Source organism: Equus przewalskii, chromosome 15 (assembly GCF_037783145.1).
Source record: "Equus przewalskii isolate Varuska chromosome 15, EquPr2, whole genome shotgun sequence".
NCBI classification, from domain to species: Eukaryota; Metazoa; Chordata; class Mammalia; order Perissodactyla; family Equidae; genus Equus; species Equus przewalskii.
The window spans coordinates 69761670-69786890 of NC_091845.1; the positions used below are offsets into that span (position 1 = coordinate 69761670).

General features: G+C 41.8%; 1 protein-coding gene and 1 long non-coding RNA gene across 2 annotated transcripts in view; one reads left to right on the forward strand and one right to left on the reverse strand.

Moving 5' to 3' along the window:
• The first annotated feature begins 750 nt into the window (after positions 1–750).
• The window catches only part of ACP3 (acid phosphatase 3), a 46625-nt gene continuing 22154 nt past the window's right edge, over positions 751–25221 (forward strand). Inside the window, exons 1-7 of the mRNA XM_008531696.2 lie at positions 751–1098; positions 11307–11402; positions 14860–14946; positions 15650–15802; positions 20055–20153; positions 21758–21850; positions 23469–23601. Coding sequence (XP_008529918.2) covers positions 979–1098; positions 11307–11402; positions 14860–14946; positions 15650–15802; positions 20055–20153; positions 21758–21850; positions 23469–23601 — 781 coding nt within the window. The 5' untranslated portion in view covers positions 751–978. The remainder of the gene's footprint in view (positions 1099–11306; positions 11403–14859; positions 14947–15649; positions 15803–20054; positions 20154–21757; positions 21851–23468; positions 23602–25221) is intronic.
• Positions 2180–14252, reverse strand: LOC103558594 (uncharacterized). Its single transcript, XR_011527575.1, has 3 exons — positions 13853–14252; positions 7726–7961; positions 2180–7072 (listed from the first exon to the last, which is right to left on the reverse strand). It is a non-coding gene; the product is annotated as an uncharacterized lncRNA (long non-coding RNA).

A 25221-nucleotide genomic window follows, 5' to 3' on the forward strand; every position in this document is an offset into this window, starting at 1 on the left:
AGAACAGAGTTTGGGAAAAACCGTTGTTCTCCCTCTGCTGACGGGGTGCAAGCATACCAACCAGCAGCTCTGCACAAAACTCCTGGTTTGGCCTAGGACGGGGCTGCCAGGTTGGGAAAAGGGGAAAGCTAAGGCCCCTTGGCTTTCCAAAAGAGCATAAATCCGGATCATCCTCTTTTGTAGCGTTCCCGGTGAGATCATGGATGGAGAGACAAGGGTGTGACTCAGCCGGAGTGTGAGGCTTATGGCCAAAGTTGGTGACTGACAATAGAGAATTATAGGCTACTTTGTGGTGGTTGTTGTCACTGTTGTTTTTAAGTTGTGTCAGGTTAGGAAAAACACTTCTAATCCTAATTTTGAGATAGCACAGATGAGTCCAAATATCTTAAGGTGTAACTGAATATTTTCAAAATAAAATTGCGCTGACTTTTCTTTGATTTAAAAATACCTCTATAGGCTACCTGAAAGTTTTAGAAAAGGGAGCCATTTTGGTCTGGGGAATAAACCCAAAAATGCCAGTACCTGCAGTTCCTTCCATACTTCTCTCCCTATAACTCTGGATTCCCAAAAGATTAGGAATCACTGGCCTACGTTTTCCAAAGTCTGGGTAGATCGCTTTCCCAAGTGACAGCCACAAAGCAAATGCGGTATCACACCCCATCTAAAGGAGAGATGGAGGAAAACTAAAAAAGAAATGTCTGCTCACGTGCCCTGTGACCTTGAGCAACAGCTTTCCCCCGTATGGGCCTCAGTGTTCTAACAAAAATCCAGGAGACGGCGACTTCTAACACTCAGCCCCAAAATTATCTGATCAAACGGGCCAAACTCCTCCCCAAGCTCCCTGGAGATTTTACTATTAGTCTGGCTCCGCCCAGCTCCTCCTTCTCTTTCAATCCCTTGATTAAATAGCTTCCCCTCTAATGGCTTTTGCACTGGAAGCAGCACCTCCGAACTCCTGCCTGAAACAGCTCTCCCAGCATGCGAGCCGCCCCCCTTCTCGGGGCCAGCGCAGCAAGGCTTCCCCTCAGCCTCTTCCTGCTGCTTTCCTTCAGGCTAGACAGAGGTGTGGGAGCTAAGGAGCTGAAGTTTGTCACATTGGTGAGTAGACTTTTCTCCTTGCTTTCCCCTTAAAACTGTGTTACTAGCAGGGTCTGAAGAACCAACATCAGGTTTCCTTTTACCCTTGCATTTTATCGTCTCCGGGAGACCAGACTCCGAAAGTGAATAATCAAGTTTCTCAAGTTCTTCATGAGGAAGCCTTAACGTGTCCTGACAAAAAGGTGTTTGGTTGGCTGTGTGCCTTTGCCCATGTTATTTGGTTATTCACTTACTTTGCAACTGCCTTGAATGCAGATTTCTTTTGACAGCCGCAGAGGCCAGGAGAAGCCTCGCTGGCGCTGGGTAGCACCGGGAACTAAACTGGTTCCCTCAGTTTAATGATTATTTCTTTGCAAACCAAAAGACAGTCATTTGCTGAACTAGATAGCTCCTTCCCCTCTTGTTTATCAGGAAATTGGAAAATGTATTTGTAAACAGTCTTTAAAGCATAAAAGTGAAACTAAACTCAAGAGTTTTAGGATGACTTCCTGAGACATAGATTTAGCTGACCATTAAAATCGTGTTGTCACCCCACCCCATGTTATGTGTGACAAGTTATGAAAAAAAGGGGGGGGGGTAGCTAGCGCGTAATGCCAGGGAAAGAAAATATACTGTTGGCATTGTTTTAAAAATTAAAAGAGAGTTTGCAAAGTAAAGGGGATTTACCACTTTACATTCAAGCTCTGGAATTAATCCATCTACGTCTCCTGGTTTCTGTCTTTGATTGTGTCTCTCTGTTTCTCTTCTTTCTGTTTCACTCACTGTCTCTCTCTGCCTCTGACCCTCTCTGTCTTTCACGGGCTGTCTCCATCTCTTTCTCTTCCCCACATTTTTTATTTGATAGAGTGAAAGTATGCTGGTAAATAAGTAAATTTCCTTTCTGTAAGCAGACTCAATTTATTTTTATAATTTGAAGGGAGTTCACCTTTTATTTAATTAAACATGAAGTTCTTATGTTCTCAGCTTGGTGCATTCAGAACTCCTTTCTTTCCCTTCTACAGGAAAATTTCATAACCATATGTTTATGCAAATTATGATTCTTAGTCCAGTAGATCTTTACTAGGTCATGAGTCAACAGGGAGAGCGAAATATATCATTAATTTATTTACAAATGATTTATCAGCTGCCAGGCTTCTGTGCTGAAAAAATTTTACAATTTTACAATATTGTGTACCTTCTATAGAGAAATCCATGTGAGTTAGAGTTTTGGTTATATTCATGGGTTCCTTGCCAACATGTGAATTAAGCAAGTGTAGGAGAAATTTCACTGCCAACACGGTAAACCTGTGACAAGCCGACTGAGTGGTAATCTTCTCTGAGATATTACAGTGAACTCTCAGTTAACTGAATGGATCGGTTCTCTCCTCTGTATTTCACTATACCCCAGGCTAACTCCCCTTGCTTACCAAACTGTTGTGGGTTTCCTTTCTCTCACTCCCCTCTTGGTTAACATGTATCCAGGGACTACAAGTTAATTCTTCCCTAAGAAAAACCTTACAAAAGTGGCTCTCTTGGAGCTAAAAAAAAATTAACAATCGTCACACAAGGCTAATGTTAATAAGTTTTCCTACCACGGCTTCCTTCTATTAATGGTGGATGAAAGGCAACTTAATATATCTTTTTTGGCCCTCACAAAACAATTTCTATGCAAGGACTTAAGGCAGAAGATATCACTTTCTTCTTATTATTGATTATAGAAAATATTTGACTATAAATGGTTCAAATATATAACCATGGAAATCCTTAGAAAATTATTAAGAGAACCAGAATTAAAGAAAGGGGCCTCTGATTAAAGTGGTAATATTCATGACAATAGCCTATAGTTAATTGAGTGCTTACGAGGTGCCAGGCACTGTTCTGAGAGTTCACTATAGATAATGTCACATAATCCTCCCAACAACCCTATAAAGTAGAGTTGCCAAAAACACACAGGATGCCCAGTTAAATTTGAATTTCAGATAAACAGCAAATATTTTTTCAGTATAATATGTTCCATCAACATTTGGGTATTCTGTATTTTTGTTTGCTAAATCTAGCAACCATTCTATTCTATAGATGAAGAAATTGAGGCACAAAAAGGTTAGGCAACTTGCCCATGGTCACACACTTGGGATGTGAAGCCATCCCAGGCTGTCCGATCCCAGGAGCCATGTCCCTAATCATGAGACATATTCTGTTCCTGCTGTGTGTGTCTAACCCAGCGCAGTGAGCTGAGATCTCCCCATGGAGGTTTGGGGCGTTGGCTTGACTCATATTCAGTAGCTGGTTTCCTTGCGTTTCCTTTGTGTTCCAAGAAAAATAAATCTTCCCCAATCCTGAAAAGCTGTTCTGGGCAGAAAGAGTAGGGAACCTAGCCTTCATTCTTGTTCTCTTTCATGAACAAAGTCACCCCATGATCTTTTAAAACAGGTTCACCAAAGTACATCCCATGGAAGGCTAGTTTGCCAAGTTGTTTACAGGCACTACCCAGTTAAAAATGGGTTTCAGTAATCAAATTAGCCTTAGGAACAGAACGTGCGTTAAACTGTGTTTAAAAGTCTCTTAAACTCAGGACTCCTCAGAGTCTTTAGTATTCTAATATGTACTGTGGCTTTCAAGGAAAGGATCTAGTAAATTGTATTTCCTAAATTTTGACTGCAGAATCCACCTCTTCTTTTTTTCAGAGTGTCCCATAGAAATCCCTCAGAGAATTGCTATTTTTAAATTTATAGAGAGAGAATAAGTATGATGAGTCGCAATGTACCCATCAAGCAGCTTCAGTAATTATCACTCACAGCCAATCTTCTTTCATCTATATGCCCACACACTCCTACTGGACTTTTTCAAAGCAATTTCATACATCGTTATTCCATCCGTAAATAGGGAAATGCCATTTTAAAAGCATTCTCTCTCCCCTAAGCCAGGGAAAAACCACAAATTCAGGTGATCCCAGACAGAGAGAAAAAATTCTTCTCATTCCACTTGGGTTTTACAAAAAAAGAGAGGATAAGTCACAAAGTATAAGCTCTTCTCATTCTTCATGGTGAACCATGCAAAATTCTTACTCAAGGCATAGAATGTCCTTGATGAAAATAGCCTCCAAACCTTAAGCTCATCAGCTCTGCCCTGGGTTGGGTAACTTCCGTATTGTAAGTAGGCAAATTCAAATGATGCTAGCCATCACACATTTCCAGGGAGAGCTGACCTCCAGGGTTCCTCTGCACTCTTCCTGGAAAAGTGAAAAGTTGACAAGTCACTCTTCAGGCTGGTAATCCAATACTGTTACAAATTTTCTAATGCTATGTGCTAAAATAAAAGTTGAAAGCTATACCTAGGAAAACACTGAACTTTCATTAATTCAAGTTCCAGCATCATTTACCAGGTTTGGGACCACAGGCAGGTAGGTCACTTAATCCAGCTGAGTCACATGTGCCCCAAACTTAAAGTTGGGGATAATGATCCTCACTATGCTTCCTACTTCACAGATTTGTCTCTAGGTCCAAACGGCAGGATGTACATGTGAACGTGTGAACCATGGTACAAATGTAAGGTGCTGCTGGAAGTCATCAGTCTAAAACAGAAGGTTTCCAACTTTTTGGATAAAATCTAGGTGATCCTTAATTATTCTTTTTTTAAAGTTGTGGTAAAATACACTGAACATAAAATTTTCCATCCTATCCATTTTTAAGCGTACAGTTCAGTGGCATTAGATATATTCACATGGTGGCACTACCATCAAAACCATCCATCTCCAGAACTCTTTTCATCTTGCAAAACTGAAGCCCCATATCCGTTAAACAGGGAGTCCCCATTCTCCCCTCCCCTGGCGCCTGGCAGCCACCATTCTACTTCCTAACTCTGTGAATGTGACTACTCTGTGTACCTCATATAAGTGGAAATACACACTATTTGTCCTTTTGTGACTGGCTTAGTTGACTTAGTATAATGTCCTCAAGGTTCTAGATGATCCTTCATTATTCTTGAGCTTATAAATTTAATAGGGGCACGTGGTTAACTTAAAGGGAGCAAAGAAAAGAGAACGTAAGGTATTAGATGATTATCATCTCTACTGGAACTTGAGGCTAACTACTTAACTTATTTATACTGTGAATTCTAACTTCTTTTCTCTCGGGGGCAACTCACTTCTGTGTGTCAAGTGTAGCCTGGGAGAAGCTGGAAGTAAAAACAGAGGGACACCACCACAATTAAGGAAAAGCATAAAAAAGCATAAAAACATCTGAGTTGGGTCAGAAAGCAGTAGAGTTGAAAAAGAAAGGATGAATTTCTTTAGAAAATTGTGAAGGCAGAATCCCTGTGGGTTGAATATGAGTATTAAGGAAGAGAGAGAAATCAAAATGACCCTGAGTTGTCTAATTTTTGTTGTTAGAAAGATAGTGATGCCACGGAGATAGGGTGCATAAAAGGCATTGAATGTTGGAAATTCTTAAAGAGGAATATGAGATCTAAACACCAATTGTGTACTACACGATACACTATAGCATGGCGATTAAGAGTGCAGGTTCAACAATCAGACCACCTGGGTTTGAATGCCAGCTCAACCTCTTACTAGCTGTGTGACTTTGGATGAGTAACTTAACCTATCTGTTCCTCAATTTCATCATCAGTAAAATGGGGATACTAGTACTTCATGGAGTTGTTGTGAGGCTTAGTTGTGTTAATACATAAAAAGCACTTATAAGCCTATCTGGTAAACACCCAAAACATTGTAACTATTATTAATATACATATACTCACACAATTATCCCATGTGTGTGTTTTTTTTTTTTAAAGATTTTTTTTATTTTTTCCTTTTTCTCCCCAAAGCCCCCCAGTACATAGTTGTATATTCTTCGTTGTGGGTCCTTCTAGTTGTGGCACGTGGGACGCTGCCTCAGCGTGGTCTGATGAGCAGTGCCATGTCTGCGCCCAGGATTGGAACCGACGAAACACTGGGCTGCCTGCAGCGGAGCGCGCGAACTTAACCACTCGGCCACGGGGCCAGCCCCATCCCATGTGTGTTTTTTATGGTGTTCGCATAACCAGTTAATGATAATGCTAGGCTTCTTTTCTATATTTATTGTCTTTATTCTCAAAAAGATGAAGTATTTTTACATGTCTTTTTTCTTCTAAGTTTAATGACTTTCTTCCCAGTTTTAGACTCTTGGCCTAAATATGCATTTAAAATGTGAGTCAAGAGATTGACAGATTTTACTCATTTCACCCATTCTCTGACTTTCTGATCCATTGACTTGCTGGTTCTTTCCTCCATCCCTTCGGCCGGAATAGACGACCGATTGTCCTTCTACTTGCCTTCATCTTCATTGTCCACGTTTGAATAATACCTTGGAACACAGGCAGGAATCCTTGAGGCCTGTAAACCTTTTTCTCACTCCCATTGAAGTCAGAATTACAATCACAGCTACCATATGGTAAACATCCACTAGATGCCAGGCTCTTTACATTTTGTATTTTGAATCTCCAAAATGGCCCAGGAAGGCATATAATGTTATCTTGGTTTTACATAAGAACAATAAAAAAGGAGCCAGAACTTCTCTGGGGTATACTGGGTGCTGGGGACTCAAGACGCAAGTGTCTGGTGGCACATCTAGAATTTGTGAGTTGGCTTATAAAAGATATACCAGACAAAACTCTCTCCTGGAAAACAGAAACCAGGACTCCTGCCTCCACTCACAAACGGCCCTCCCGTCTCTCCTGCGCTCTGTGGCTCCCTAGTCACCGGGGCTGAGGGGCGGCGGAGCTGACTGGAGACCTGTCTGCTCTGCGAGGGTGTTTGCTGGGCGCGCTGTGTGCCGCGTGCTGCTCCCGGGCCAGGTGGGAGGTCAGTACAGGAGCTTCTTCCTGGTTTTATGGCGGAATGCATTTTGCAAATTTTTAAGGTGATAAACTAATTCCAGAAATTCTATTTGGCTCAAGATATTTTGGTTGGGCAGGTTGCCACTACGGGCGCTTGAAGCTTCCCAAGTGTCCAAGTGTCCTAAATCCAAAGGAATAATTAATTATTCCTCTCAGTCACAGGGGAGAGATGATTAGAAATTAATAGAAATATTCCTTGGAGGCGAGGGCTATGTTGCCCTTTGCTCAACAGGTAGCTCTCATTTGCCCCATATGCTGCAAACTATCGCCAGCAGGAGAGGGAGTGTAGAGTGTAGCTAAGTCAAACGCCTGAATAATATAACAACAACAGCAAAATAATGATAACAGATATAATAACACATTTGAGTGCATCCTGTATTCAGTACTATGATGCTGGCTTTGCATATATTACACGGTTAATTCTCATGATCCTCCTGCGTAGGAAATAATGATTTTCTCATTTTACACAGAGGGAACTCTGGCATGCAGAAGTTTAAGTTAAATCATTTTCCCAGGGTCACCCAGTGGGGTGTTGACAAAGCAGGGACTTGAACCCAGGTCTGACTCAAAGCCAGAGCTTTTCTGAGGTATCATACAGCTTGCACACGCTGTAACACAGTTTCACCGTGTCCCTCTCCTGCAGGCTTCTGTGTTCCTCCTGGGCCCTGGACGTAAGAGTCGTTAGACGGGCATGCCTTTCTGCCTCCCTCGTGGCAGGTGCAGGACCTACTCCCACCCTGATTCCTCTCACAGCCAGTCGGCTTCCCTTCTTACCTCTGAAATGGTGTTCGTTTACTTGAGCCTGTGCGCCAGGAGAAGCAGAAGGAAGACATTCCAGGCAGATAGAACACCAAGGCCCAGAGAGGTGGGAACACGCTTAATGTATTGGCTGGAACAGCAGGGGCCCCTGTGGCGAGGCATGTTTGGCAAGAATGTAAGGTGAGAACACTGCAGTGGGCAGGGCCAGGTCAGGTAGAGTCTTGTGAGCCATTGTAAGGACTTTGAATACTCTGCAAACAACAACGGGAAATGATATAATGTCTGCGAGTGAGAGGGTACGAGAGAAACAAGACTGACCACACACCAGCTGACGATTGTTGCAGCGTGTGATGGGCTCATGGAGGCTCATTATAAAAATCTCTACTTTGGTATATCTTTACAATTTTGCACACACAAAAAAATTTTAATAGAGTGAGAGGACATTAGAGGGTTCTAAGCAATCAGGTGACATATTCCAATTGACATTTTTTTAAAAGCACTTTGTTGCGTGGAGAGAGGGACTGGACATGGCATCCTCCAGTGTACTCCTCAGGGACTCCATGTCCTACGCAATGCGCCAGATCTGGTTAGCAGACTGGATGGAGCAGGATCACTCAACATTGTCCTTCAGCAGAAAGTTACCTGTGATTTAAAGGGGCAAGGTGAATGTGATATGGTGGGGAAAACAGTGGACCGGCAGTCATGAGAATTAGGAGATCTCAACAGCTTACTCGATCTCTTTGAGCCTCAGTTTCCTTATTTGTTCAGTGCAGCAATAGTGCTGACCTGTTCTCACAGAGGAGTTGTAAGAATTAAAAGCAACAGCAGGGGAAGGGATTCTCCAAAACCGTGGAGGTTTGCAAAAACATAAGGGGTTATTACCTTGGATGTTGTCCTATGGCAATTACCATTAGTACTGCAAAGTCCTACCGCTAATAATATATTTTTAGATTTCCAAAGGATTTCATAGAGTATGATTGCTGGACTGCGAACAGAGGTTATTAATTTGGCCGAGCAGCAGTTAAGAAGGTTGCCCTACCACAGACTTAAAAGAACGTCTAGGCACAGTCCAAAGGATCCAGCTGAACTGGCGAAACTCCGGAAGTTCAAGAATGCCACCTGTGCACTTGAGGGCACTCTCTCTGTTTCCCTTTCTCTCTCTCGCGCTCTGATTTCCGGCTCTGGAGGTGGGGGATGGTTTATTAAGTGTTTCTGAGGGACGCCCCTTCCTAAGAGTTCAAGCATTTTTGAGCCACTACCTCAGAAAGCCTTAAAACTTTCTGCAATGTAGGGGAGTACAATTATTTCTGACCTATAAGGATGGAGTAAGAAAGCTTGCCCAAGTCTCATGATTATGTTCTTTAAGACGCACTCCTCTAAGCACACCACACCTGTTTTTCTCCCCAAGCCATACTGTCATTTACTTGCATAACCTCAGTTTTATTTTTTAAATAATATCTGGGGCTTTTTCTTACGTCAAAGTTTTGATTTCCTCTGAGGCAACATACCCACCCACACACGCACAGCTTCCAACCTTAGAGAGAAAGAGTAGAGTTTATAGAGAAGCCCCAGTTCCCAGATCATCCACTGGTGGGACACTGAGGGGTATGTTTGAGCATAGAGAAATGAGCCTCTTGCACGGGGTTACGAATGCTGGTAGTGGAGACACACAGCCTGTGCTTGGATATCTGCTCTACCACTTACATGCTGTGTGACCTTGGGCAGGTCACTTAAGGTCAAGTTCCCCGTTTGTGAAATGAAAATAATAATAGTAACTAATAGTAACTGCTTTGTAGAATTGATGAGATGATTAAATGTATGAGAAGCTCTTAGCACAGTTTCTAGAACAAAGCAAGTGTTCAAAACATGTTGAGGCGTTATTGTGGTTATAGGCTGGTAGGAAGTGTTGTAAATTATTTACCACAATGTCTCTCATCTGACTTCTCTTTGGCTAGTTCGGTAGCTCTCAACTGAGGTGATTTTTACCCCTGGGGGACATTTGGTAGTGTCTGGAGACCTTTTTGGTGTCACAACTGGGGAATTCTACTGGCATCCAGTGGGCAAAGGCCAGGGATGCTGCTAAACATCCTACAATGCACAGGAAAGCCCCCAACAAGGAGTTTTCTAGACCAAAATGTCAACAGTGCTGAGGCTGAGAGATCCTGGAAACGAAACAATGTGGGGTTTATAATCTATTGAAACCGTATAACGACTTTAGTTACTCAGATCTGGGAAAGTATTTTGCATAATTACCTTGCATCTAAAAAGTCTAAAATGTGTTTCAATTGTGGAAAGAGAAGCACTAACAATTAGCCTTGATAAATTCTGACTGTGACCAAGTCAGCCCTAGTGACTGGTAACTGTGGATGCTCCTCAGAAGATATGCAGCCTGTCCTCCTGCCGTGAGGGGACCATTTATGACAATTCCTTACCTGACCAAAATGATTTCTTAAGCTCCGCTATATTACTGTCCCTGTGTGCTGCAGTCTGTTCTGAGACCGCAATTTCTCACCAGTTTAGGGGGCCAAAAGCTCAGTTTTCTTCAGACACCAGAGACACTATCCGGTCTTAGAAGCCTCCCTCACTTTCCTGGAATCTCATCTGGAAGATGACTAAAGTTTGAGACTGTTGCTTATTCTGTGGCTACTGAACTGTTTTATAGGCTTTCAAAAGAGCAGACATTTGGCTTTCTTTTCAATGGAGCATCTTAGCCACGTAGTATAAGTGACAAGTGCAGGAAATCTCAGATAATGCAAGGTGTTATGCAGACGCCTTCTGTATTACAAATGTTCGCTAACATCAGCATCGACTTCATCTTGTATTTCTTCAGTGTTTTTCTTGCCCAATTTTTGCTTATAAAATAGCTTTGTGTTTGGTTTGGTATTCTATCCAGAAAGCATATTAGAATCAAAGTACCAAGGTTTCAAAAGTCCAGACTACTCTCCCCAAAGAATTAAATGTGCAATCAAAATAAGATGAATGCATACAAATCCAGAAGGATGTTCTTAAAGTATTGAGAATTAGCTTTTCTCCCTACCCACAAGTCCTTTCTCCCTAACGTCCTAAAAACTAATCATTGGCTCAAGATGGTCACAAATTGTCTATTGCATTTAAAAGCCACTATTTTTATTATATGTAAAAATGTTAACACCATTATTCCTGTAACCATAATTCAGGAAGGAAACATCTCATCAGTTTGTCTGCAACAAGGTGACCTTGCTAAGCTTTGTGTTCCTTCTCACCCTATCCGATGTACAAACCATCTCCATGTGTGGATCACCTGACTTCTCCTCGCTGATCATCTTGTTACTTACATTACCAGAAATACAGAAAAAGTGTTAGTCAGCTTAGAACAGCAGTTCTTAACCTGAGATTTACCTGGGGAGGTCTCTAAACTGATGCACTGGCCACATCCCAAACTAATGAAACAAAAGTCACTAAAGGTGGGATCCAGGCCTCAGAATTTTAACTCCCTAGGTGATTCCAGTGAGCAGGCAAGGCTGAGAATGAGTGGTTTGGAAGAAAATCTATCATGATGAGCGGAGGCAAAACACCTCAGTGAAATTTGTAACGTGACTGCCTCAATCTCTTTTCAGGTGTTTAGACATGGAGACCGAAGTCCCATCGAAACCTTCCCTAACGACCCCATTAAGGAATCCTCATGGCCACAAGGATTTGGCCAACTCACTCAGGTTGGTTGATTTTCAGCTAAAGTTTGCTGATGAGTCTCAAGGGAAACTAGACTGTGGGATTTGTAGTCTATTGAAACCTCATAACTATGTTAATTACTCAGACGTGGGAAAGTATTTTGCGCAATTACCTGGGAACTAAAAAATCTAAAATGTGTTTCAATTGTGGAGTGAGGGGCGCTAATGGTCAGCTTCAATAATTTGTAATCATGACCAAGACACCCCTACTGACTAGTAACTGTAGAAAAATTGTATAGAATTGCCTGTTTTGATCTTTTTTTTACCTTGTTGTCTTTATTACATCATAAGAGGTATGCATGGACAACAGGATAGATGAGCTTAAAGATGAAGAGAGCCAAGAGATACTTACAAGCCAGCCCCTGAGTTTCTCAGGCTCCACCTGAGAAAGTAGAAAATAATCTTGTAATCAACGATCTGAATCAGCAGGTTTGGGAAAACATGATTCCTCTGCAAGGGCTGATACCGAATTTGATTTCTTATCTCCTGGATGTATTGGGACTGAGTCTTCCTCATAAGTGGTCAGTTAAAATAGAGAGCCCTACTTCCTAAAGAGCACCAAAGGGGAAGGTGAACTGGGGAACAAAGGCGCCCCACCCCTTTCACTTGTAAGAGTGGATCGCTCTTCGAAGCCACAAGGCCATGTGCATTGCTTTTGTCCTCACCAAAGCACTCTTTCAATATGTTAAGAAAATGTTATAGAATGTTTAGAGTTGGATAGCTCCAAAACTAATGGGTCTTAATCTCAGCTAAACATTGGAATTATCTGGAGGGCTTTAAAAAATATTGATGTCTGCTTGAAAGGTTCTTATTTAATTGGTCTAGGATGTGGCCTGGACATGGATTTTTAGAAGCTCCTCGGTTGATCAGTTGGCTCTTTTGTGTAGTCAAGGCTGAGAATTACTGCCCAATTACAGCCCTAACTCAACGTCAATGCTTCCTAGAGGAGAAAGCTCAGAGAGGCTATTGGAGGCCAGCATCTTTTGGCTCCCAGGTCAGAGCTCTTCCCAGTACAGCCTACACAGCTTCTGGCTCCTTGAATGAGAGAAGGGTTACAAAAACTCAGGGCTGCATCTCAATACCTATGGCTCTGTAGAGACCCCTGTTCCCTTGCTCTGCTTTTCCAGTAAGACTAAGATTCTTCCAGACTGTGGGATCTGGATTCTTCTTCTGGGAGTCTCCTGACTCGCCGTCAGCTTCTCCTAGAGCAGTGTTTCTCAAGCTTCCAAGTGCAAATGAATTCACTTAGGAATCTTGTTAAAATGCAGATCCTAATACCCAAAGACAACAAAAACACTAACTTGAAAAGATATTGGCACCCCCATGTTCATAGCGGCATTATTTATAATAGTCAAGACATGGAAACAATAGAAGTGTCCATCGATGATGAATGGATAAAGAAGTTGTGGTACATATATACAATGGAATATTATTTAGCCAAAAAAAATGAGGAAATCCTGCCGTTTTCGACAACATGGATGGACCTTGAGGGCATTATGCTAAGTGACACGTCAGACAGAGAAAGACAAATGCTGTATGATCTCACTTACATGTGAAATCTGAAAAAAAAACTCAAAAAGGGATAAGATTTGTGATTACCAGAGGTAATGGATGGGGGGACGGGGAATAGGAGAAAGGTAGTCAAAAGGTACAAACATCCACTTAGAAGATAAATGAGTGCTAGGGATGTAATGTACAGCATGACTACAGTTAACACTGCTGTATGATATATACGAAAGCTGTTAAGAGAGTAATCTAAGAGTCCTCATCACAAGGAAAAACAACTTGTTTCCTTTTTTGCTTTCTCTCTTTCTTGTATCTATATGAGATGATGCATATTCTAGGGGTAATCTTTTCACAGTATATGTAAATCAAACCATTATGCTGTACTCCTTAAACTTATACAGTGATGAATGCCAGTTATATCTCAATAAAACTAGGAAACAAAGAAAAAAACGCAGATTCTAATTCAGGTCCAACATGAAGCCTGAGATTCTGCATTTCTAAAATACTCCCAGGTGATGCTGATGGCCACTCGTGAACAGCAAGGTTTTAGGGCTCAAATTTCTGCCCTCGGCCGGGTACTGCCAGTCTACGTAATGACAAGGTGATGGCTTTCAGTGGTTATCAAAGTGTGGTCCCTGAATGAGCAACATCACCATCACCTGGGAACTTGTCTGAAATGTAAATTCTCTGGCCCCACCCACTGAACCAGAAAATCTGGGGTTGAAGCCTGCAAATCTTTGTTTTAATGAGTCCTCCAGGTGATTCTGTGCATGCTAAAGTTTGGAAACCAGTGCTCTGTAGAAGGTGACTATTTCCCCAAAAGTCAGCTATAGGTTAGAACAACAAATTAGACCCAAAGTGTCTGCTTCTTCAGCTACCCAGGTCATCCAGGAAACTTACAAACCTCAAAGCACATATTCTTTTCTTACCTCCTTCCCCATCCTGGGGGGTGGTGACGATTATGGTAGCCAGGAGTGACAAGCAAATGAGCGAGTGGGACCAAGCAGAAGCCACAGTGACCACATCCTCCCTGACTCCTGAAGCTCTGGCGAGGATCTGGATTAAAAACAGACTTGAATGCAGTGTTTCAAGCATTCAAGTGCTTGAATGGTTCTCAGTTACGTGGATCTGATTCCCTTGAGGCACTTGTTAAAATGCAGATTCCAGCGAGACACCCCGTATCTAAGAAGGAAGAATCTCTGGGGGAAATCTGGGTAATCTGCATTTCAAAAAGCACCGGTAAGATAATTTGGCTTCTGATGCTTAGTAACGCTCAAGGATTATTGAGCTAAAGCAACGCTTCTCAATGATTACTGGTCATCAGAATCTTAGTGAGCTTGTTACAAACAGATTCCTGAGCTCCACCCCCAGATTCTGATTCCGTAGATCAAGGGTGGAGCCCAAGAATTTGGTTTCTAACATCCTCCCAAGAGGTGCTAATACTGCTGATCCACAGACCACACTTTAAGTAACAGGCTCTAGTTTTTCATGAACCAGGCACAGGTAAACTGGGCAGATAATAAGTCATTGCACCCAGAGGTTGAAAGTGATCTTCGGATTCATCAAGTCCAACTTCTTATCAGGTGGTTGAATTTCTTCCACCAAACTGCCACCAACCGCTCAACCAGCCCCTTGAATGCTCGACCAACAAAGATGAACCATTGAACGCTCTACCACACTAAATATGAAGCCTTTACTTAAATCAGATCAATCACCAACTGCTAACTTCAAGGCTCTATGTTAAGTACTAGCGAAGATGAATGAGTTTTCTCAGGGAGTCAGGACTAAAGCTGTTTCCGTTTTAAAATGTATTGTCAGTGTGGAACTTAATGTACACCATTGTTCACTCTACCCATTCAATGAGGAGAGATGAGACTCGTAGATGAGATTCCTAGAACTTACTTTCACTAATTTTTGCTTTTGTTTGTTCCCATAGCTGGGCATGGAGCAGCATTATGAACTTGGAGAGTATATAAGGAAAAGATATGGAAAATTCTTGAATGAGACCTATAAACGTGAACAGGCAAGTTGGGGAGCTAAGAGCGGGAACCTTGTCCCTTGCAAGAATTTAACATAATATTCCACTTTTAAAAGTCCTTTGTGGGACCAGCCCGGTGGCCGAGTGGTTAAGTTCCTGCACTCCGCTTCGGTGGCGCAGGGTTTCACTGGTTCGGATCCTGGGCGCGAACATGGCACCGCTCATCAGGCCACGCTGAGGCAGCATCCCATGTGCCACAACTTAAAAAATATATACAACTATGTACTGGGGGAACTTGGGGAGCAGAAAAAAAAGATTGGCAATAGCTGTTAGCTCAGGTGTCAATCTTCAAAAAAAAAAGTATTAAAAGTGCTTTGCCTGTTTCCCAAGGAACTTATATAAGTCAGAGATTTTGTTTACAATTGTACTCCTCTTTATACAAAAATTTTGTTCCTATAAAATTTATGAATATGAGTAAATTCAAAATTTTGTGGACACCTATGGCAAATACTTTGGTTTGGCAAGTAGCCACCACTGAATTGGTCTCTTGTCAATTCAACTATTGCAAGCAGGTTTCTACATATCATGGCGTGCTAATAATACTGTCTATCCCATAATAGAAATTATGATCAAAATGTCTGCTAATATTTTGTGGGTGCCCCTGCCCTTTCTCAAGTATACTACTAGCTCCACAGGAAAAACCCCACAGTTCCTCTCAGTTGGATTCTGCTTTGGTTTTCCCCTCTAGGTTTATATTCGAAGCACAGACGTTGACCGAACTCTGATGAGTTCTATGACAAACCTTGCAGCCCTGTTTCCCCCAGAGGGTGTGAGCATCTGGAATCCCGGCCTACCCTGGCAGCCCATCCCAGTGCACACGGTCCCGCTTTCTGAAGATCGGGTCAGTATTCTGGGAAAACCAGGAGATGCCATTGGGCCTGGAACAAGAAAGGCAGGCTGCTCAGTACTGGACACTCCATGGGCTGTGCAGTCTTAACTCTTTCCTAAATAAAAGTGCAGAGGACAATGCAGGTCTTAGAAGCCCCTAGGCAAGAGACAGTAGGAACAGAAATTTCTCTTTGGATCTTTATTAGCCCCTTTGTTTTGCCACTCTTTCAACTTTTGGCAATTTGTCCCTCTCCATCTTTACACACACACAAGGCTCCCAGTGTTCTGCCTTCAATTCCCAGGCTTTTGGTACCCTACACGGGGTTCTCCTCGTCCGTCCAAAATATCCTAAGATCTCACTACCTACAAAATACACATCTCCCAATGAAAAATCCCCATTCCGAGGTAGAGGAAAGAAAAAGATTTGAGTGGCTAATTGGGGCCCAATACTTTATATGTGTCATCATATTTACGTTTCGTAGAAACCTTGAATGGACGATATTAGTGTTCTCCTTTTGTAGCCATGGAAATAAGTGCTCAGAGAAGTTAAATAAACAAAATGAGCCCAGAGCCACACAGCTGGGTCACATCACTATGGGACCAGAACCAGGCCTAGCTCATAGCAGAGCAATTTCCTACCCTGCTAAGTCGTGGGTCTCAAACTTGGCTGCATGTTAGACTCACCTGAGTATTTTATAAAACTCCTGATGCCCAAAACATGACATGACAAACCAGAATCTCTGAAGGCAGGACCCAGGCATCAGTTTTTTAAAAATAATCTTCCTAGATGATTCCAGTGGACAGTCGAGTCTAAGAACCAGTACTATAAACCAAGCTGCCTGAATGAGGCTGTTTGAGAGAAACTCTCAAATTTATTTACACTGGGTGGGACTGGCCATCAACTTTGTAACTTTTCAGAGGAATTGCTATTTTTTACACAGTAATAAATAAATCTAATCTCCGAGGTGTGGAATTTAAGACTATATGAAAGAAATAGTTTGGAATGAGAAATCTTTCCTAATTCCCCCACAGTCAGCTTAAAAGCATGACCATCTCACCTGTTTCAGGCTTAGCATGACTGCTGGACTCAGTCTGTTGGCCGGTGGCCTCTGGGGTGGGTTACTATCCTCTTTGCCTTTCCAGTAAACCCAGAAATTTGGCTTCATTACTGTGTCTGGCGACTTAAGAAATTTTCCCAAATGCTTTGTAGAAACAGCCCAACTCTGTCAACCTCACTCTGGGTAAACCTACTCCCACTAATTTTTCTGGTGTTTCTTGAAAAGAAAGGATGATTTATTGGTGCCTCTTTCCTTCACAGAATCAAGAGTGAACTATTATCATCATCAGTATTCTTAGGAGTTTACGAATATTTTCTTCCAAAAAGAAAAAAATCACTTTTACCACAGCTTTTTCTGCATAAAGATTGGACGGCAGCACTAAATTTAGCCAACGTAGACCAAGGAAGCTGTTTAACCTTAATTCTGAAAGATAGTAATTAAATTACATAGTAGAGAGAATACAGCCGCTGTTAGAAGAGGACGAGAGAAACAGAGGAAGGGAGAGGGAGAGTGAAGCCAGCAAGATTGTCTACCTATGGCTTCTAGCTACCTACTCACTAAGATGCACATAATTCTAACATCAACTAAGAAATCTGACAAAATCAATCAATCAGCACAAAGTTATTCCCAGAGCTGTGCTGAGCGCTGTAGAGAATTATGAGGACAGGTTTCTTCCCTAATTTATAATCCATTGGATGAAAAAAGATTCACGTGTGTAAAATGTGTAGCACAAAATGCAAGATGGTGGGAGATGATTTCAAGCACAAGCGGTACATGCTGGAGGAATTCAGAGAATGAGACAAATGTGGAGCTACTGAAGGGCAGTCATTCAAGTCTTCATAGGGAGAGTGAGAACTCGGAGGAAGGGTAGGAAAGGAGAGAAAGGCAACCCGAAAATGTGGAGTGAGTGAATACGCAGAGGGCTTGCCCTTATTCGTTCAGGGTTCACATTTAGAAAGAATGGACGTAAGACTGAATAACTATGTTGGGCACAGATTAGAGAATCCAAATTTAATAGCCAGAAGGAATCTTGAGACTGAAAGGCAGTGTGATGTAGAAGGAGGGCTGGATATGAAGCTGGGAAAACCTAAGTCTGACAGCCGACTTCCACTTCAGATACTTGACCTTGAGCAACCTCCTTGCACCTCAGTTTCCTTTTCTGTAAAATGAGAACTCAAAAAATGAGTACCCTCCTAACTTCTTCATAGGAATTTGTGAAAACCAAGTTATTTAAGAAATGGAAAAGACTTTGTAAACTTCAAAATGCTGGACAGATGTTTAGGTGATTATTCTATTTATTTGCAGCCTGACTTTCAATACGCGGGATGAGAAAACTAAAGTCTAGAAAGGTTAAGTCATTCGTTAAAACCTAGACTTTTCAATGAATGGTCCTGAGCTTTTTCCCTCAACAATGTCATTTCACCTGTGGAAAAACTTGAAAGCCATGCAAGGAAGTTTAGATGTAAAGCAGTGGACATAAAAGAACCCTGCATACATTCTTCAGTACCACACACGCGCGAGGAGTGGTGTTTTGAGGCATTCGTCTGACAATGGCTTAGGAGGAAAAGATACTGGAGCCTCTGAGAATAACTGTTGAAGCAATTTAGAAATGAGGACACGAAGGCCTGAAATTAGATGGTAAAGTCAATAGAGGAAGGGAAGCGAGGTAAGACCAGGTGACCCATAGAATCGGAAATGACAGACAGGAAGTAACTTATAAAAAAAATGTTTTCTGAGTTGCTAATAATACATCCTGTTCTAGGCCCTGGCAACACAGCAATGAACGAGATAAACAAGATCCTAGCTGTCCTCAAGTTTATATTTTATAGGAAATAGATGATAAAGAAGTAAATCAATAAAATGATCTCAGATGGCAATCAATAAATATTGAAGGAAATAAAACAAGGAATGTGGTAGTGGCTGGGCAGGATGGCCAGAAGAGCCAGAGTGGGAGTCATTGAGGGGAATGTCTCAGGCAGGAAACAGTCTGCAGAGACCCCAGATTTGTGTGTTCAAGGGACAGCAAGAAGCCCACAGAGCTGCTGGAGAGGAATGAGAGGGAGCGACAGCGGTGGGACAGCAGGACAGACAGCTCACCAGGGGCTAAGTGAGTTTGGATTTTATTCCAAGTAAGATGGAAAGCCAGTGAAGGTTGTAAACCAGAGAATAGCATGATCTGATTGATGCTGTAAAAAATTCGTGTTCACAAAAAGAAAATAGAAAGGATTAGTGTAGCTGCTGCATGGAGAAGGAATTGTCAAAGAAAGAGTAGACACCCACCCAATGAATAGGAAGCTCTTGCAGTAGTTGAAACACAGAATATGGCGGCTGGACTGGGAGAGGACAATGGAGATAAACAAAAGGGGTCTATTTTGGATAGATTTTGAAAGTAGACAAGCAAAAGTGTTTAGTCTATGAAGCAGGATGATAAATTTTGCCATTGGCAAAAGTAGAGAGATTACAAAGAGGAAACAGTTAAAAATGAAGTTAAGTTAGGAAAGCTTTGTATATGTTAAATTTGAGGAAGAAGAGAAACATCCAGCTAGTAATATCCGCCAAGGGCTGGAAAGGCAGGACTAGCCAGATGTAGAGTAAGAGCAACAAAATAAACTTGAGTTGCCAACGTGCACATTATAGTTAACACTACAAAAGATCACCGAATTTAAACTCAGTTAAGGATGATCAGTTTGTCCTCATAATAGGTTTTAGAATACATGTTTCTATAAGTTTAGTACGTGCCCTTATTTTAATAGTCCGTAAATTTCCAAGAATTAAGTCAATAAATGGTTAATCAATCTCTTAAGATTCTTTCCAGAACCTCTAAGTAATTTCTCTATACTCTGTGTGTGCATGTGTGTGTGTGTGTACATGCGCACAGATGTGCATCTAGTGCTAGAAATGAAAGAGGTCCAGGAGAAAGAAGGAAAGAGGTATCATTTCCCATGGAAAAACCAGGAGGTGAATATTTACCAATGGCAAGTTCACGAAAGAAAAAAAAAATAGGTTTTCAGTTCTGGGTACATATTTAAGACATGCAGACCACTTATCTCTATTCCCTCGATTTTAGAATTTCCATTTAGCTCAAAACACATTTGAATCTTTTATTCAAATCACTTTGCACCTAATGAGCCTCAAAATATGTGTTCAGCTTCTTTGGCAAAGTTCTTCTGACTAATAAGAGATTTATGACTTTTCTTTTGTCCTCAGTTGCTGTACCTGCCTTTCAGGGACTGCCCTCGTTTTCAAGAACTTGAGAGTGAGACTTTGAATTCGGAGGAATTCCAGAAGAGGCTGCATCCTTATAAGGTTAAAAAACAGTGTCATTTAGTGATGTATAGGAGTATGAGGGCCAAGACAAACGATGAAGCTCTAGCTTCTTAAAAGTGTGGGCAGAATGTGGCAGCCAGTGGCTGGATGTGGCAATGGGTTAGGATGTTTAACGAGGGTCCGTCATCGCTACCTGGTCCCTTTCCCTGTGCCAGGGCCACAAGCCAGGAAAGAAGCCAGTCCCTTTCAAATCCTATACCTGCGTCCCTGAGAGGAACCAGGTGAAAGTGCATGGCTGGATCAGAATAAACGCAGATCTTGAAACAATCTGTTTATTGAGGGTGAGGGGCTGGGGCTATTTTCCTCATATACAAAAGATAGTCTTTTATTTTATTCATAGATTTTTTTTTTAATTCGTAGATTTACTACTATTGAACCATTTTTACATTTCTAGAATCAAGCCCCTTTCTTTTAATATGATATTGAATTATTTGCTAATATTTTACCTAGACATTTTGCACTGATATTCAAAGTGACTGACATTGGACTATAGTTTTCTTTTCTGGCCAGTATTTGTCAATATCAATATTGCACATAGTTCATAAAATTTTTTGAAAGTTTGCTTTCTTTTTCTATGCTCCAGAACAACTAAAGGAACATTAGAATAATGTACTCAAAAAGCTTGGTAGAATTCCTCCATAAAATCATCTGGCCCTGGAGCTTTTGTTTTGTTTTGTTTCTTGAGGGGAAGCTCTTTAATAATTGTTTCTATTTGTTTTACGGAAATCTGTTTGAGTTAAAATTGACTCATATCCACTTCTAATTTTAGATCAGCATGAGGGTCTAGGGGGCAGCAGTTACTCTCATAGTTCTGTCTCAATAACAGATAACACAGTTTGCCCCCTTTGTGATAGAATTCGTTGCCCCAAACTAGAAAATTTATCCATCAGACAAACAATATCTTCCAAAAGCTTTCCTAGAAATTGCTGCCGATTTTATCAGGCAGATAGCTGAGCAGTGGGTCTCATTATCGCAATGATTCAAAAAAAGTACAGAACCTAAAGAAATGTTTGCATCCCGTCCACATTTCACGCTTACAGCCAGACCCCAGGTGCTGTTTCTGTTGCATCTTCCTGGGGTGCTCTGGCCTGAGATATGTTTTCCCTTCTCACCTTGGCTACTTATTTACATGTGAGTTTTACTTCACCTACTTGCAAAGAGAATTTGGGGCAGTGTGCTTCAATCTGATTCCAGGACAAACCAGGGACGTATAAGCCAGCATTTGCCTGCATTTTTAATGTAATAATGAGAAATGATCAATTAGTGTTTATAAAGTTCTTTGGGTTGGCATTATCATAGCCAATATTACTGGTGCACTTTTCTGTGAAGAACAGCAGGTCTCAACGGGGGCACAGCTGCCCCACAGGGAACATTTGACAATGTTGGAGAAGTTTTGGGTTGTCACAGTTGAGGGATTAGTGATGATGCTGGCATCAAGAGGGTAGAAGCCACGGATGCAGCTAAACCTCCTACAAAGCACAGGGCAGCCCCCAGCAACAAAGAATTATCCAGCCCAAAATGTCAATAGGGCGGAAGTCGAGAATCTCTGGGGTCGAAACTCTTTTTCTCCCTCTGTGTTTCAGGATTTTATAGAAACCTTGCCAAAACTTTCAGGATACCATGGCCAGGACCTTTTTGGAATTTGGAGTAAAGTCTACGACCCCTTATTTTGTGAGGTAAAAGAAAAAAATATCAAAGAATAACTTGCAGTCTGATTTTATGACATGCCTATTTCGAAATGAATGAATACGTTTTCTTTTGCTTTTTTTTAGATGTATTACTTACACTTCCTTCGACATTGAAATTCAAGACTTCTTTATATTAACGTGAAAATTCTATCTTCTCTCCATTATCTATGTTTTCACCCTTTATAAAATTGCGAGCAAAATGGCTTTGCTTCTATGCCTTGGCACTTACTTATCTTTCAGTCATTCAGGAATGCCGGACTCCTGTCATGGATTTTAATGAAAAAAAGCAATGTTATGGCACAGAAAAAGAAAAAAAATTATGTGATTTCTGGATATAGAAATAAGCGAGCCAACTTTCAGCCAGGGTATTGACATTGGTTTGTTGAGAAAGAATCTCTTCCTTGCTGTACAATGCATATGAAATTGTAAGTTTTGTGGCTAAATTCCCGTTGAGTATTTTAAGGCTGCATGGTGTTTTTTACTCACCATGCTCCACCTGCGGGCCAAAAGGAGTACTCTATAGTCCTGTTTTCCCAACCAGTTCACTGAATCCTGGGGCAAAATTCTGACCCTCATATGACTCATATCCACTTCTAATTTTAGATCAGCATGAGGGTCTAGGGGGCAGCAGTTACTCTCATAGTTCTGTCTCAATAACAGATAACACAGTTTGCCCCGCTTTGTGATAGAATTCGTTGCCCCAAGCACACACTCCTTTCTCAATATTTTCACTCTGTCATCAATATCTGTTTCAAGGAAGATTTGTTAGTCTTATGAAAGATCCTTCAATCAAGACAAGAGCCCACATTTTGGTTCAAGTCTTGCTTTTTTTCTTCCTTCCTACAGTTTAATCCGAGCTATTCATCATGTGGTCATGTGTGGTTTCTTTTTTCTTTTTCTTTTTTTCTCACTTCTTTCCTCTGTAGGCCACTTCACTTTGGTCTCCTCCTTTATGATTTCTCTCTCTCTCAGTCCTGCCTTTGAAACTGGGGGACTGTTCATCAACTCTTCCCAGCAGGTAATAAGTCTTGGCATAAGGTCCCTACTTGGCCCGCTCTGCAGCATATTTGTCCATTTAACAAATATTCACCAAGTGCCTACTATGTGCAAGAGGCAGACTTTCCCCAAGAGTCTGTGAACTAGACGCAGATAGGAGGGGGGTGTATTATTGAAAGCTCCAGAAATATATGACCTTTCCCAGCTGTCCTCTCAGGCCCATCACTCAGCTTGTAAGGAACCATCATCTAACCCTGTCAGCTTTTACGTTCACCACAGGTGAGTAGAAAGATTTCCAAACCTTTCCTGAAGGAATAAGGTACATTCTTGCCATCCCACACCCTTACTCTGCAAATAGGAATCACCCTGTTGACAAGGAATCACCCCTTAAAGCTAGAAGCTACAGGCTTGGTAGGAAGGGGAAAACTAGTTTCTGTGAATTTTCCTCCTAAAAATCAATTTACTTATCACAAAGTAAAGTTTTCCTGAAAAGAAATGGCAGGACAAGAAAGGCTGGACCATGTAGTTCTTGTGGGAAAAAGAGGATAAAATGTCAACACAGACAGTCAGAAATGAAACTACACATTTTCTTCCTCTTTCTTTGCTACAGAGTGTTCACAACTTCACTCTACCCTCCTGGGCCACAGAGGACGTCATGACTAAGTTGAGAGAATTGTCAGAATTGTCCCTCCTGTCCCTCTATGGAATTCACAAGCAGGAAGAGAAATCTAGACTGCAGGGGGGTAAGTATAAAAGAAATGAGGGGAGGGTATTGGATTTGTGGTTGAGTGATCTGAATCTGAGTCTCACCACCAATTGGCTGTGTGACCTGGGACAAGTCACTTAATCACTCCTGCACCAGTTTCCATTCTGAAAAATGGGGATAATAATGATACCCGCGTTGTAGTAGTGAGGAGTAAAATGAATGTATGTCTTCAAAAGACTTAGGACAAACAGTACCTGGTACATAATAAACTGTCAATAAACATTATGTGTTGTTATAGTCATCAACATTACCTACTCTGGGTCTTAGTTTTCCCATCTGGAAAATGAAACCTTTGGGCTAAAGCTAAATGATACCTTTCATTCTTTCCAGAATAAAGAATCAAGGATTTCATATACGAGCCCCATAAAAGTCAGTTGTGTCTGGCGGCCTATAGGTGAATTTTTCAAGCGGGACGTATGAATAAAGTGGTCTGTTTTCCTGAAGCCCTTGGTGGTCACCATTGCTAAAGTTGATAAAACATATTTTGCAGGCTAATTATGCCCTGTAAATTAATACACATGGCAACTGACAAGTTTATGGCACAGCTTGAATCTTTCCGTTGGTATTAAAAGGTGTTTATTTCTCAATGATGCCTCTTAGCTGGATTTGGCCCTTCATAGCATAGGACACCTTATCCTAATGAAGCTAGACCCAGGAGAGAGGAGGCCAAGCTCTTGTAATCAGGACAGGTGGTAGAAGAAAGAAGCCAGGACCAAGCAGGATGGGGATAGATGCTGAGGCTTCTGAGGGCAGCTGCATGGGCAGGCCAGGACATCAAAGAGTGTGTCAGGTTCAGGTGTGGTTAACATAAGCATTAAAACTAAGGCTGGAGAGCAAGAGGAGGTCCACCATGTCAGGTTGACACAACAGTGAAGCAATTCTAAGCCACAGGAGATGTTCCAAGTTATATACACCAGACAGTGTGAGGGGAACAGTACAATCACATCAGGACTCCAACCATCACCAGATCCTATTCACCATGAGGTCAGAACAAGTTCAGCAGAACCCCAGGAGAACACACAGAGGCAAAGCACCCTGGGGTTGGAACAGACTAGGAGGACGTTCACTCAGGGCTGCGTGGCTAGAGAAAGAATTCAAATCACCGACCAGGAGAGGAGTCATTACAGCTACACAAACAGATACAAAGGGTGAGGGAAGCTGTAACCAGGAGAACAGCTAATGAAGCGTGAAGTCAGGATGGTCAGGAGCAACTTCATATGAGGCGAACAAAATATCTTGGGGCAAATAATTTAGGACAGTGGTCATTAAAGATGTGAGGATGCTGCAGACTGGCTGTTAGAGAAGTCTTGATTGCACGGCACAGAGGCAGACCAGAGAGAAATGTGCAAGTCCTGACTCCATATTAAGGGCATGAGCAACAAGATCCAGCCCTTGGGGAAGGGAGAGCAACCCGAGATGAGTCTTAGATGGAACCTGGTATGCTGGGGAAATGATCAGACAGGATACAGACTGCGTGTAGGGACAGAACCCAGGAAGCAGTTCAAGCTCAAGTACTAAACAACAAAGGATGCAGAGGGTGGAAGTTGGGCCCCGTTGGCTACACAAGCCCCAGGCCTCCTTCCTGGACCACCAGGTG